The sequence below is a fragment of the Nematolebias whitei genome, chromosome 8 (assembly GCF_014905685.2).
Source record: "Nematolebias whitei isolate Nwh7 chromosome 8, NemWhi1, whole genome shotgun sequence".
NCBI classification, from domain to species: Eukaryota; Metazoa; Chordata; class Actinopteri; order Cyprinodontiformes; family Rivulidae; genus Nematolebias; species Nematolebias whitei.
Genome location: NC_056505.1, coordinates 22,809,684 through 22,825,118, shown reverse-complemented (window position 1 = coordinate 22,825,118; position 15,435 = coordinate 22,809,684). Strand labels below are relative to the sequence as shown.

Here is a 15,435-nt window from a genome sequence, read left to right as displayed (position 1 = left end):
TTGTTTGTTTGTTTGTTTTCTAGGTCTTGCTGGTGTGCGGTTTTAAGTTTGCAGTACTGTATTTACATTGCGAGGATTTAAATCAGCATATAAATTGAACAAAAAAAGTATAAAGATTCAAAATTAATGTTTTGCATGTGCTTATCTCACCAAGGTTTCTGTTTTATAGTAAGAATTCAAGCATTGCCCATTAGGGTTTTTTTTATTTATTATTAATATAATTATTAGTGTGGTAGGTAAAATAAAGAAAATACATATGACTTTTTTTTATACGTCACACGTTTTTTTTCCTAATTTCTCCACAAAATGTATATATAAACATGAACAGTTAACTTTAATCTACAAAATGTAATTTAAAATAAAATAAAAAAGTTATAGCTAAGACAATATAAATGTTGTTTTAGCTGGTAACACTGAGGAATCTGAAATTGCAAAAAATCAGACATCCTTTAAATAAGCATCTCGTGGTCTGTTTTCAGTGACAGCATTATTGTTTAAAGCTTTGAATACCTCAGGTGCTGCACCAGATTGCCAGTGCCCGTGAGCAACCCGTAGCAATCCCATAGCCTTCATGGAAAGGGGTTTATTAAAGTCTACTTCCAGATTTTTGGAGTGGAGACAACAGAAAGGCTTGCCTGCAGTCCTGCCCTCAACCCTGTGGGATCAGCTTGGGTGTGCTGTTCACTCCAGAGTGACCAATACAACCACAATGGTTTATCCTGATGCATGCTCAGTAATCCAGGTAGAAAAATCTAAAAAAAATTAAGTCAGATCCTCTGGACGTTCAAAAAATGGTTCACTTACAACAAATGCCGCTTCAAGCCTGTCATCCCACAACAAGGTGTGTTCAAACTGTTGAGCAGGAGGTGCTGTTCTGTTGCGACTGTTTATGGTTCTTCCACATGGTATTAGGTCTCTGTTTGCTGAATAAATAAACTGCCAATTGCTAATATGCCTTGTTTCTTAAGAGCAATTATTCAATTCAATAAACAGCACCAAACAAGTGTCAGGAGCGGAACAACCTGTTTGATGTTGGCAGAGAAAATTTGTATTCTTTTTCTTGTGAGCAATTCACATACCCAACACTGCTACTAAACCCATCCATCCATTCATCCATCCGTTTATCCATACATTCCTCCATCCATCCATCATCTTTCACTTGTTCCAGGTTCAGGTAGCAGGGGCAGCAACATGAACATTGGAGCACAGACATCTCTTTCCACAGCCACCTCTTCTGGGAGGATTCCAAGGTGTTACCAGGCCAACTAAAAGACATAGGGTGCATTCACACCAGTCCTGTTTAGTCCGCTTTAATCAAACTGTAGCTTGTTTTCCTAGAAAGTCCAGTTCATTTGGGGAGGTGTGAACGCGCCATCGAACTCTGTCACGGAACAAAAAGGCGAACTCTGGCCCGGGCTAAAACCTAGGTCTCGGTCCGGTAGAAGAGAACTCCAGCGCGGTTCGAGTACAGTGTGAATGCAATTAGACCGGGCCCCGCTCCACAAGCAAGAAGTGGAGTACAGTGCAGGGCAAACAAACACGCATTTCTCTTACCTCATATGGAGCCGTCAGCTGCCTTGTGTGAAAAACAATATTCTCCATTGTCTTCTGCCTCATCTTCTGCTCATGCTGAGTCCATTTTTGAAAAATGACAAAATATAACTCCTAAAATTGCTAAAACTTGATGCCACTCCGTTTTTGTTTTTATTTCCAGAAGAAGAAGAAGAAGTGTCTTCAGAGGTTTTTGTGTTGTTTCTTTCAGTAGTTCTTGGTGCAGCGCCCCCACAGGCGAGCGGGGGGAATAGGTTGGTTCAACAGGTTGGCTCGACTACACAGTGCAGTGTGAATGCAAACTCACCAGCTCAAATGTAAACAAAATGTCATGAATATTGGTCCCCAACCAAACCGAGTCTACCGGACTATCAGGTGTGAAAACAACCATAATCTCTCCAGCATGTCCTGGGTCTTTCCCATGGTTTCCTCCCTGTTGGACATGCCTGGACAACCTCCCTAGGGAGGTGTCCAGGCGGCATCCTTGCCAGATATCCAAGCTACCTCAAGCTCCTCTCGATGTGGGGGAGCTGTGGCTCTAACAGTCTCTCCTGGACAACCAAACTTTTCTCCCCGTCTCTTAAGAAAAAGCAGCTAGCCTGCAGCGAAAAGTCATTTGGACTGCTCCTATCCATGATTTCATCCTTACGGTCACAACCCAAACTTTGTGACCACAGGTGAAGGTAGCAACGTAAACCGACCTGTAAACAGAGAGCTTACCTTGCAGCTCAGCTCCCTCCTCAGAATCCAAATTAGAATAAGCTTTATTATCTTTGTACTGGGATACAGTGAAATTATGTTCGTACAGTGGTCCGAAAGATGGGCGGAATGCACGTTGCTGCAGCTATAATAGCGCGGCCACTTATTTTTTAATCAAAATACTTTTAGATGGAAAAAGGTAAGAGCCATGAGGATGGATAGTTGTATTACAAAAAGATCTCTTCACATTTTGTCCTATCAGGACACGATTTGAGACATCAAAAAAACTCCACCAGCAGGCACATTTATAAACATGATTACATATGTACTTGACGTCAAGGTGTTGAGATTATTTCATGAGCACTTTCAGATAGGCCACAGTCCTGATGTTGTTGTTCAGTCGGCAGTTCTGATAACCCTGCACAGAAGTTCTTGGGCGGGTTAGTCAAAGCTTTGTCCCCTAGTTACCCATGTCCCAGAAGAAATTTGATAGTCAGCTTGTATCCAAGGCCAAACGGGGAAGTCAGATTCAGATAAGCCACAATTGTTGATTTTCTTCATATAAACTATTTCTTGTCAGCCTTGAGTCCTGCTGGAATTTCCCAGTCTGAAATAGCCAGATTTATGGGTATTTCACTCCGCTGCTACTGCTCCACGTGTTATGAGCCTTCCTCAAGATTGATCACAACATGCTGGTGAGTCCTAGAAGCCGTAGGTGGCCTGCGATTCTCACAAATTGCCTCCATCTTACGGTTTAGCTTGTAAATCAGCTGATTTTGAGTACTCATAGCATGAACCAAACCTTCACACAGACTCAGAAGCTTTGCCATTGCCAAAATGGCTGCCAATGTTTTCTTCAAAAGTTGATAAAAACAGAGCCCCGCCAATGCCAAAGAGCAAAACCCCTTCTATCATAAATCCAAATATATATAAACAAGTTCAGCATCCTCCTGAGACAGAACTGAGAAACACATCAGCTGCCAAATGGAGTTATCACCTCACTCAATGCAGTGAGGTGATAAACACCAATGTGTTTTGTACAAATTCTATCTATCTATCCATCCATCCATCCATCCATCCATCCATCCATCCATCCATCCATCCATCCATCCATCCTTGAGTTCCCTAACACTGTGGCATGGCTTGTATTTCTGTTGATTGGTTAATAAAGACCATGTTAAGCTCAAACATAATTTTTGGTTTTGGTTTGGCTTTTCAGTAAACCTCCAGTATACAAAGTCCATTTGTCTTTAAGTCCTTCCTGCGCTAACACAAACATTGTTTGTTTCAAGAACATGTGTGCCAGATTATAGTCTCCTCACAAATGGGCAACTGTTGGAAGAGGAGGTTCTTGCTTATATGGTTACGTTTCCATTAACAGTAAAATTGTTACAGGCTGATCTACCTTTAATATTCTTTAATTATTACATGTATGCTGACACAGTGCAATAGGTGATCCCAGCTGTGTTGTAATATTTCAGAGGAACCACAGTATCCTTCTGTTTGAGTCGTGTAAGATTTCATATTTTGAAGTGATGTCTGTGACACTTTTTTACCCATTGTCAAAATGAGCCCAAACTTTTTTTTTTTATCCCTTCTTGGAGTATGCGGATGTAGTTTAAGTTTTGACTTACAGGTTTATGGATCAGAGGCCCAACATGTATTGAACGGTCATTTTTTTTCTGTGGCTGATGGACTAATAATGGGTTAAAGAAAGTAGAAAACTTTTTTGGGTGTCTCAGCTATAATAACTTCAATATGAAGTTACAGTAATTCCAGAATAAAGCACTCCATAAAAACCAAATCAGTATGTTGTTCCATTTTCATTTTTGCCATCTTTCAAAGACCACTTGAGTGGCTGACAAAAGGTTTTGGAGCGACCACATGGGGCCTCTACCCTCATTGTTACAAGTTAACAGCTTGCCTGCATTAAGCCACCTAATGCCTCCACTTCTGCCTCTGTCAGAGGAGACTGATAGTCCATAATTTACTATAACTGCACAGTGTGTAGCTATTTGTTCACTTCCTTTCTCAACCTAATGGTTACACATGTTGTAAATCAAAGGTGTAAAAAGGAAAAGAAAAAAATGACACAAAGAAAATACATATATTCATAAGAATAGAAAGTACAACTTATACGCAGACTGTTTGTTTAGCATCTATATTACTTTAAGTGTTCGACTTGACATAATGAATTGTCTTAGTAGTAATTTGTGCATTAAGGCATTTACATGATAATTAGATTTTGTTCAAATTATTTTGCTTCTTTTCCCTAAAATACACCATCTAAGTTCTACCTCTTATATGATTGTACAAATGTTTGCAAGTTAATTGCCTAAATTCCGTTGTTGCCTTCTTATTTCCCCCAAGAGAGAGGAGGGCATTTTTTATAAGAAGTGTCAAAGAGGACCTGGTAAAGAAGCGATGAATGGTGATGGGCTGAGGGGAGGAGGAGTGGTCTCCACCATGCAAGGCTACAATAAAAGGAACTTGTCTGGACCTCCGAGAAGCCCAAATTTTTCCTATAGCACCACAACAAGCAGCTGCTGCACAAAGAGGAAAAAAAGACAGGTGAACAAGAATTAGAAAGACATTAGTTAAAATAGTTAAATTTCTTTAATTTTACATTTGATTTAAAGGGCTTTTATATTAAAATCTAAAAGTGGTAAAGAAAGAGAAAATGATGAGTCTGCTGTGCATTACAATGGTCTTCCTGACTCTGGCTGGCAGTGCAGATAGTGAAATGGCAAGTTCTCCAACTCCAGTGAAAGGTAAGAAGAAAACTCTGCAAATGCTTTGAGTTTCATTGATTATGTTTCAGTGTTTTTTATGAATGAATGCACACATGTATGTATGACAGTGTACATGAGGGTGAAGAGCAGGAGGAAGATGAACTGTGTAAGAGATCTGAGTAAAGTGGTACCACTGCGATCTTATGCAACAACAGAGTCATTGTAGAACAGACTAACAGAGTTGTCTCTGGGGTAACACACTTCCAGACACACTGTGACTCACCACTGACTCGTTGACTTGCATACAGACCACCACAGCATGGAGTGGCTGGGGAATAAATTACCCTGTCATTCACCATGGGGGCTTACTGGTGGCTCCCACTGCACAAGACCCACACACTATTAATCCCACTTGTTGTACTAAAAGTAGGTCACAACTGCCTCAGTGGCTGAAACTGGGCTAGTAGTGCTTGTCCTTTTGTGTGGACATAAACTCTTCTTTAGAAGAGCAAATAATCCTGAGCTTCCATGGGTTAAGCATTTACTTCTTGCTCTTTTTATGTTTTTATTGCACGTAATTTTACCTTCACTTGTATTCCATCCAACTGCACTTGTGAGTTATTATACTGCACTACTGCAGCTGGGTAAAACACGAATATAGGCTATTCCAAAGCAGTCATGTTATAGAGTGATAATGCATTTCCAGCAGTCAAGCAAGCTGACTCAGTTCATGCAAAATCAGGCGTTTTTCAGCTGTCTGTCTTCCAAGGAGTAGAGGAAATGGCTCCACAGTGAGGAAAAGGGCTTCACACCATTAGGGGATTCAGCATTTTTTTTTCTCCAGTCATTGAAATTTCTCCCACGAGCTGGTGATGTCATGTTTCTATGCACTTTAAATGACTTTTCTCTGTCTGCATTATATAATAAAACATTTGCTCAGCTGCGGTCAGATCAATCATTGTTCTGTGCGTTTTTTTTTTAAAGTTTGTAATAAGAGCAGCCTGTCTGTTCACGGGGTGTTGCCCGTCCTTTGGCATACTGGCTCACTGTAACATTGGGAGCTTTTGGAAACGAGCCATGGCAACAGCCAACCTGACAAGAGCCGAGTGAAGATTAACGACCCACAGCCGAACGTGTAGAGCCCCATACTGAACAGTAGCCAAATTACTCTCTCTTTCCCTGTGAGGTAATAGTCCGTTAAGTCTAACGCTCACTGCGGCTGCTGGTTTGAAGCCTCAGCCTAGTTGGTCAGGCTGGGTGGAAAAAGGGAGCTTGGCTGGAAATGTTACAATAAGATATTGATAGAGTTACATTAGATGTTTCATTCTCAGTTTAAAATTTGACCCTGACTCCTGTTGATTTATACTGATAATTTCAGATATGTGCCCAAATGATGGCACGTTCCACACAAAAACACATAATTGCGTTGATCCTGTATGACAGAACACAATAGCTTATTGGACTTAGTATGAAGGAGTTAGCCTGCTGCGTTTGTCCCAGCTGCGCTTGTTAATTCTCTCACCCTCACACGAGCCAACAGCAAGAAGAGAGTAAAAGCTGTGGGATGTTGCAAGCCATCCTTTGCCTCACTGCTCCATTAAAGGGTGTGGCACACAGTGATGTAAATAGGCAAAGTGCAATTTTCAGATTTGCAGGTGTTTACATCTAGGATCTGGGCCACAATTGATCAGTGCTCTTGGCTTAAACAACTTAAATGTAGTTTCAGTACACAGACGTAACGTTCGGTGTTGCAGAGAAACACATGGTTCTGATTATTTGCTAATGACACTTTTTTACTGAGGAAGAGAAGGTTGTGCTTGGTAATAAAATGGCAGTAGGGCTTGGCTGCTGCGGCTTTATTCCTGTACATGTGGGTTTACTTAGATTTTTACAGTGTTCTCATTACCAACCGGACTCTTCAAAAAAAATCTGTTAGAAGTTGTTTTGCAGAATTTAATTACAGCTCTGTATGCAAAATGATACATGTTGGTTCACAATAGATGGTAACTTTGAAGGTTTTGGTTCTAAAATAAAAATCCTACAGTTTCAACCATGATGCTGAATTCAACTGGATGTTGCATTATGGTCATTTGTACCTTGCAGGACAGGGTTGATTACAGGACCAGGAAAGAGTGTAAACTTATTTTAACATGATATTTACATTGGAATTATTATATTTATTAATCATTGTGCCTGATTTTGCAGAATTGCTATTGGCTGATTTTCTACTTTGCACAAAATAAAGTATCTATGTGACAGGACAGTGAACACCTTTGTTTGCTCTATTCTCATTAAAAAAATTTTTTAAAGAACTTTGGAAATATTCTGGCTTTTCAGTTGAGTGGCATCACACTCTGGGAGTGCATGCTGACATCACCTTTTGCGAGCGCTTTGATGAGCTGTTGAGTCACTCTCAGGTTTCAGCTGCACCGCATGCTACCGCTACCCATGCAGAGAATTAACGAGGCAGGAAATGTTGAGTCATTTCTCACTGGAAAAATTTGCAACAAATATCTATATTTTTAACAGCATTTTGTTGTGGAAAAAAAAATTAGTCATAAGCAATTAAGGTGTAACCTTATAAAGTGCCTGGCAGCTTGTTGACCAGACATGAGTGGCGCTAATAAATTTTAAAATGTAGTGACAGAAGAAGTTGCTGGCAAATATGAGCTTATGAGTGAAAAGCTAAGTAGAAGGGAGCATGAGGTGGGATTGAGCAACAGATTAGATTTAGCAGTGATTCTCCTGAATCGATGTGAAGAGGTACTTGATAATCTTAATGGCACTGAAGGTAAAGAATGTACTGTACAGTTTAACTGAAATAGTTTGCATCACACTGTTACATACAAGAAAGAGGACATGAAAAACCTTTTTGTACAGGTGTACAAATCTAACAACTGAATAAACAGGTCGTCTAAGAAGAAAAAAATAAAACTGAAATGCTTTAGGAAGAAAACAGAACCTGGACAGTGTTGGATGCAGGTTCAACTTTTTCAGGTCTTCTTGCATTAGCTCCTTCATCAATGTCTTAAACTCTAATAAACAAATATTGTTTTTAGTTTAGGCTTCTTTCTTCAGGCTTTTTTTTTTTTTTTTGCCAGCTTCCATAAAAAGTACAAATTATAACTGTATCTTTCCTCAGTACAAAAGTTTGGGTGCACTAACACATTAAATAGTAAATTCAAAAACATGTAAAGATAATAAATCAGTGTGAGACTCGGCAATAAATTAGGTTGAGAAAACTAAATTATTTATCTTTTGTTGCATCACTAACATAAAACATGCATATGTTGCCATGGGACACATGCAATTAACATTTTAAATATGTGATTCAGTTTAGTGGTTTTAACAACATTCATCATAAGAAATTAGCATGTGTTATGGGTTACCTCATCTAATAATCTGCTTTGCTTACAGAAAATATCTATATGAAAACTGAAAGTTAAAATCTAAACCTCAGCATCTGCAACAGGAGTTACTATAGCGAGCTAGTCGTACTAAAACAGCTAGATCTGTGACTTTAAATGCATCCCTTGAATCACAAAACTGCACATAAGGTTAAACAGACACAAAAAACACATTAAGGAAGCAACATAATCATTAGAGCAGGGATTCAAAATTTGACACACAACGAAAGAAATTAAATGAAACAAAAATAGACTTCAAACAAAACTCCAAAAGCAGTAAAGTTTAGATACAGATTTTATTATAAACCTCTTTCATATCGGTCTTTGTGCAACAGTTTGGGTTGAGCAGCAGCAAGCCAGCAGCTCCCTTTATTTCTCATACCAACCGTAAGGGATATGATGCTTCCTTTTGAACAGCCAGGGACACTGTATTCCAGATGTGCTACTGGAGACATGTCAGCATGTATTTTTTTTTTTTTTTTACATTCAGGTTTTCTAAAGCAGAAATCTGAGGCAGATTGTCTTATTACCACAAAGCATTCACTAAGAGAATGTAAAATTACATAAATCAGACACAGTAGAAATGGAGAGAGAGGGTGACAACTGACTGTAGAAGTGTTAACTAACCCGTGTAGTGTGTTAGTGTGTGGACGCAGAGGGGAGTCAAGGGTTCTGTTCAGCCATTCATCTGTTGCTCATTACTGCCGGGTTCAGGCCAGCACTTGCTGGTTGGGGTCTGGTAAGTAAGCAAGTCCTGTGAGGTCTAATCATGGAGTTCAGGAAGATGATGGGGACCCATGGTGAGACAGAGGTGGCCCTCAGTTTTTTGAGCTAAAGGCTGGACACGCTTGGGCAGGGAAGCCATAGATCACTGCTCAGAGGAAATGATTTCTGCTATTCATTTAAAAACCTCTCGTGTTTAACACGAATCAGATGGAACACATAAAGAAAAAGTATTTCATTTTGAAAGTTAATGCTGAAAAACCAAAGGCCTATTGCCAGTATACACAGCAGCAGGGAAAAGATCAAGAGGATGACTGGCTGTGGAAGCTGAAGACTGAAGTACTAAAGTAAATGAATCAGGCTCCAGAGTCTTTGATGCACACTGCATGCTGTCTACATAAATCAGTTACCTGTTTATTACCATTTACAAACAAAATATTATCCATAGAGATCAAACCCAGTCGCAAAACTTGGCTGCATCAAAAGACGCAAAAATAGCCAAAGTCATTGTAGCCAATAATTGTTATTGATGAGTGCTGAATTGTCTCCAGGTCAGATTAGTTCCAGTAACATTGTATTTTTCCTTCTTTTCCAGTCATTGCAGAAATAGGTGACAATGTCACTCTGCCCTGCAGAGGGGCATCAGACAGCTCAATGTTCGGCAGTTTAAGAGTTAAATGGATGAAGGTGGGAGAAGATGAATCCCTGAATGAAGATGTCCTGTTATCAATGGGAATCCATAAGAAGACTTACGGAAGTTTTGAGGATCGAGTCTTTCTGCAGGACTCAGATGGTGACGACGCCTCCCTAATAATAACTTACATCTCCATGGATGACATGGGAAGATACCGCTGTGAAATCCTGGATGGAGTGGAAGACATAATACAAGATGTCATCTTGGAAGTAGAAAATGGTCCAGCTCTGGGTAAATATACATTTTTACATTGTTACTTTTATAACTGTCAGTTTGAAAATAATGATTTATGGTCTTGTTTCTGGTCATATAAGACAAGATTTGAATTCTTCTGAACACGATTTAAAAAAAAAACTTTTGTCTTTCATTCAAACTTTATTTATACAGGTTAGTCTCAACGAGCCTCAAAGACTCATTTAGAAGAAAGACCTGATTTTAACAAAGAATGATGACAACAGTAGACAATCATAAAAGAAAGCATATAAATTGGGAAAATTAAATGAAAGAAAATTATATTAAAAATGAAAGAAAAACAGCTTCAGTGTAAAGCGATGCAGAAAACTAAAAACAGGAACATGTCTGCATTGGTTTTTGCCATGAACTTAGCAGTTGTTTCAAGCCACTTAAGAAAGATCAAGGTTGAGAGCTTCAGATCTTTTTGCAAGGTATTCCAGGAAACAGGAGCAGAGTAGGAGAAGGCCCTTTTGCCTAGTTCAGTCCTCACTGAGGGAACACTGCAGGTAATAATGTCCTGAGAGTGCACGCTGTAGTTGCACTTATGCAATGACATGTAGAAGGAGATGTATGAAGGCAGCAGACCAAGAAGTGATTTAAAGATGAAAATGTACCAGTGAGAGTCAGAGTTTCTTTATTTGTCATTTACACCACATGTTGTACATGGGGTGGAACAAAATTGTGCGCACAGGGTCCCAGTTACGCCCAACAATAAAATGTAAAAGAAAAAGAGTGAGAGAGTCTGCGTGAAGATGACCAGTTAACCAGTGAATACAGGGTGCAGTGGAGGGTACGATAGTTACAGACAGTTACGAAACTTAGTGCACCGTGACAGCGTCTAACATCTGCAAGGTGCTTGTAGGGGCGTTCATGTAAATAATGCCACCATAGTCAATGGAGGGAAGGAAAGTCGCAGTTACAAGGTGTTTCCTAGCATTCAGAGATAAACAGAATCTATTTCTCTAAAAGAAACCCAATTTAACTTTCAGTTTCTTTTCCAAATTTTTGACGTGGAGCCTAAAAGAAAGAGGCGAATCGACCAAGATACCCAAGTATTTGTAGGAATCGACAAACTCAATAGGGACACCATTCAACAATTAAATCGAGGGAAGGAGTGCTGGAACTGACTTCCTGTTTGAAAACAACATCTGTTTGTTTTTTCCGGTGTTTAGTACAAGTTTGAGATGGAACAAATCTGACTGGATGATGTCAAAAGCAGATTGCAAAAGATGGAAAACCTTAACAACTGTTTTAGCTCATCAATAAACAACCATATCATCAGCATAAAAATGTAAGGATGCATCAGGAATGAGCTAACCTATATTACTTATGTAGATTTTGAAGAGGGTGGGTCCTAAAACTGAGTCTTGTGGTACACCTTTGTTAACCACTAAACAACTTGAAGAAGTACCATTATGTTGAACACATTGCCTTCGATCTGAGAGATAGTTAGTGAACCAACCAATGGTATGATCTGAGAAAACCAATTTGTCCATGTCTGTTTTTTGATATAGACATACTATTTATGAGCAGTCCAAATTATCTTTTTTCTCTATAATGTCTGCATCACAGTCATTTTCTAAGCATGCAGTTAATACTGATACCAACGATTTTTATTTTTTAATGTTTGTGGTCCTAATCCTGTTGCATTTCCCAGTTTCTCCTGATATTCCACTGGGGAATAAAAAACTGTCCCAAATCAGAGCAGCAAATCAGTCTCACACCACGATGGCGATGATTCCAGTTTTTCTAAAGTTGAACATCTGAAACTCAAACTTTCACCTGAAAACCAAACATGTTGTTATGGCTAAAATAAATAACTTACTGTTTAAGAATGCAAAAATATATACTGCACATATTGGTGTTAAACCTTTTGTTCTGTATTGTTTGTTTCAAACAAATCAAACAATCTTGTAATGTTTAATTAACAACTAATCACATTGTTTAAACATTTGCTGAATTTTAAAAAAGTTTTTAGATTTATTTTTAGGTCATAGAGTATTAAATTGCTTAGAATTTACAAATGAGTATTAAATTGCTTAGAATTTACAAATGAAGCTTCAACAAATGAGTGAACCGGTACTTTGTCTGGACATACTCACACATTTTCAACGCATAACTTTAAACTAATTGAAAATCTATTCTTGGGCACTTATTATACATGTATTCATATTAGACTTTTGTTTTAAACATGCTGTTTGTTTTCATTCTTTTAGTTACATCTGTGAAAAATGCCTAACATAACAGAGATTGGCAAGCATTAAAAACAAATACATTTGTTTTGTATACCTTTAAGTAAATATTATTTAAAAAGTACTTGCTTACACAGAAATTATATTAAGTATTTCCTTCAATCAGACTATTAGGCTGACATGTTGCCCTAAAAAAAATCTCCTGCCAGTTTCAGGTGTTGTATTCCCATACCACCCCCATCATGGCCGCTACAACCTGAACTTTGACGACGCTGTGCAGGCCTGCATAGATCAGGGTGCTGTAGTTGCCACCTTTGAACAGCTGTACAAGGCCTGGATGGATGGTCTGGACTGGTGCAACGCCGGCTGGCTGAATGATAGTACAGTGCAGTACCCTATCACCAAACCCAGAGAACCATGTGGTGGCTCCCAAAGCATGCCTGGCCTCAGAAGTTATGGACGTCAAAACAGGCAGAGCAGACGCTTTGACGTGTTCTGCTATGCTTCCTCATTAAAGGGTATTTTTTACTTTTTTGTCTCCATTTTCTTACATTGTTATTTACAGTAGAATATTCGGTTGACCGTATAGAACAGCCAAAGCTTCTTGAATGCAATGGTCAACGTTTTTCTTATCTAACCTTAACTAGTTTGCCTTTTCTTCATCAGGTCATTTCTATTGGCTGGTTCAACCAGACAGATTGACCTATGACGAGGCTGTGCAGGCGTGCATCGATGACAGAGCAGTGATCGCCAAGGTGGGACACCTTTTTGCTGCATGGAAGCTCGAGGGCTATGATCGCTGCGATGCTGGCTGGCTGGCTGATGGAAGTGTCCGGTACCCCATTTCCAGGCCCCGCAAGAACTGCAGCCCCACTGAAGCTGCAGTGCGCTTTGTTGGTTTCCCTGACAAACAAGTCAAGTCTTACGGTGTCTATTGCTACAAAGCTGATCAGCAAGAGTACTAAATGTTATAGAGAAACCATAACCACCAAAGTGCTACAACACCCACTCATTTATAGAAACAATGAAGCAGATAGGCTTTGGATATTAACTAGTATGAAGTCCGTATGATGATATGATAACACTAAAATAATTTCCATTTCAAACCAGTATGCAATAAACAGCATGTTTGTAGCCATTAGATGTTTTCCGCTTTTCTTGCAGTGAATTATTTGACCAGAGTTTAGGGTATAGAGCAACACAATTCTTGTGACAGACAAGTTTGTTGACCATGAAAAGATTTTGCCGCCATTAAACAATTCAAATGTGTCAAGTTTAAGCTTGAGTGCAAAACTAATGATGTGCAGAGAATATGTGCTGTTCTAAATATGTCTGTAATTTTTTTTCATATTGAGTATCACATCAGTAAAAAAACAAACTGATTTCAATGTGACAAACATAATGTGGCTTAAACTTAAGCTGTTATTATAGAAATGTTAAACTAATATTAACGTTTGATTTCTAGAATTAGAAAATGTTTTTTTTATTCCTGTAGATTTTAAAATATTTGTGATGTCTCAAATCAGAACAGATGTGATCAAATCAGCTGCAAAAAGAATAAATGCAAATATTTGGTTTTGTCTGGCCTATATTTCAATACATTTTCCCATTATAACAAATTCAGCTTTTAAAAACGGTCAGAAAGCAGTTTAAGTCTCTGTGCAGCATGTTTTAACAGAAATGAGTGATTTATAATTTTGTGGACAATTTGAAGTCAGTAACATAATTTGTAGCCATTGACAAAATTATTTGAATTTTTGTGGTACATTTTTAAACTCGTCATATTTTCTAACCCTTGCCAATGACATGTTGGCGCTTTCTGAAGATCTGTATTTAAACATTCGCACACATGAAAATTGAAGGAAATTTAATGTTTGTTTTTTTCCCCATGTCCTTTGGCAACATTGCAGTTTAAAATAAATATTAAAACTTTTTGATTCTATTTCCAAAGTGTTTTTTTTTTCTACAATAACGCCACAATGCATGATGTGAAAGAGGGACAACCTGAGCAGAAATTTGAGGCAGTGATGTTCAGTCCCTGTTGAGAAGCAGCATCCTGTACGTTTTACCGTAATTCTCGGGCTAATGACCACACCTGTCTCTAAACTACACTTATTAAATATAAGATAAATCATAATTTTGTACATAAATAAGATGCTCTGGTTATTTAACCGCATGCATTCCACCATTCATCTTTTGGGATCTGTGTCCCCAGTCTGCTCCAGCTCTGTACCTTTTCTTCTTATAGTACAAGAATCAGATGGCAGTTCACAGAATATAGTTTGCTTTGAACACACACTCACTCTACATGATCATCATGAGTCTTTGTGAAACTTCGCTGTCTGACTCATGGTTACACTATTATACCTTCAAAATGAACACAATAACTATCTAAGCATAATCACTGAACAGAACAGTGCCAAACACCTACGTAACTGAAATTATTAAAAAAAATATTTACTGGTAAATACTACCCAGAAGTCTTGTTGAGGTCATGTGACCGGAAGTCAAGTAGTACCGGTAAAATGCGGTAAATATTAATTAAATTAGTACCATTGCCCACTAAACATTAGACGTCTAGTGGACGTCCAGATTACGTCTATATTGGGTCCGTTGGTCGAAGACCAATTCTGGACGTCCCCCCGACGTGCAAACAAGGTCCGCTTTTGGACGTCTTTGACATTTGTACGTCAATATAACGTCAGACTTGGATGTCATATAGACATCATTTTTTTTAACATGCTGTTCTATGAAATTATCTTAAAATACAGGTTCGGGGAAAATGGTCGGAGCAATGAATAAAAACTCACTCGCTGTTTCTGCTAGAATAATAAGTGTCATTTATTAAACTGCCACAGATACAGTGAAGCAAAAGTACATTCAGTACAAATCAGATAGTGATGTAAAAAGCCCCCCACCGTGACACCAGACCGGGAAGCCATTTCAGTCCGAGTGAGAAGGTAACATCAATTCAGGCTGGGCATCGGATCAGGATCCACAGCAGACTTCAACTCTTATTCTGAGTGTTACACTTTTATACTCCCCCTCTGGCTGGGTGACGTGCAGGCAGAGCAAAACATGTTTACCCGTTATCAAGGCAGTTGTGCAGCAGAGTGATGGCTCTTAAAACATTTCTTTCAAACCCAAGGCCTTTGCGTACAAGCCTGATGGATGAAAGACATGTTTACAGAAAACTCCGGGTC

At 38.8% G+C, this 15,435-nt stretch overlaps 1 protein-coding gene across 1 annotated transcript; it reads left to right on the top strand.

Annotated features, from left to right (window-relative positions):
- The first annotated feature begins 4,780 nt into the window (after positions 1–4,780).
- On the top strand, positions 4,781–13,531 carry LOC119413435 (hyaluronan and proteoglycan link protein 1). Its single transcript, XM_037680484.1, has 4 exons — positions 4,781–5,021; positions 9,708–10,037; positions 12,442–12,750; positions 12,899–13,531. The coding sequence occupies exons 1-4, from the start codon at positions 4,931–4,933 to the stop codon at positions 13,195–13,197; spliced, it is 1,029 nt and encodes a 342-aa protein (XP_037536412.1). The 5' UTR covers positions 4,781–4,930; the 3' UTR covers positions 13,198–13,531.
- Positions 13,532–15,435: the final 1,904 nt, after the last annotated feature.

Bases quoted from the DNA above. Each gene is read 5' to 3' on its own strand.
- LOC119413435 (XM_037680484.1), top strand. From the start codon at position 4,931: ATGATGAGTCTGCTGTGCATTACAATGGTCTTCCTGACTCTGGCTGGC. The intron at 5,022-9,707 runs GTAAGAAGAAAA...CTTCTTTTCCAG, and splicing joins TTCTCCAACTCCAGTGAAAG to TCATTGCAGAAATAGGTGAC. The intron at 12,751-12,898 runs GTATTTTTTACT...TTTCTTCATCAG, and splicing joins CTATGCTTCCTCATTAAAGG to GTCATTTCTATTGGCTGGTT.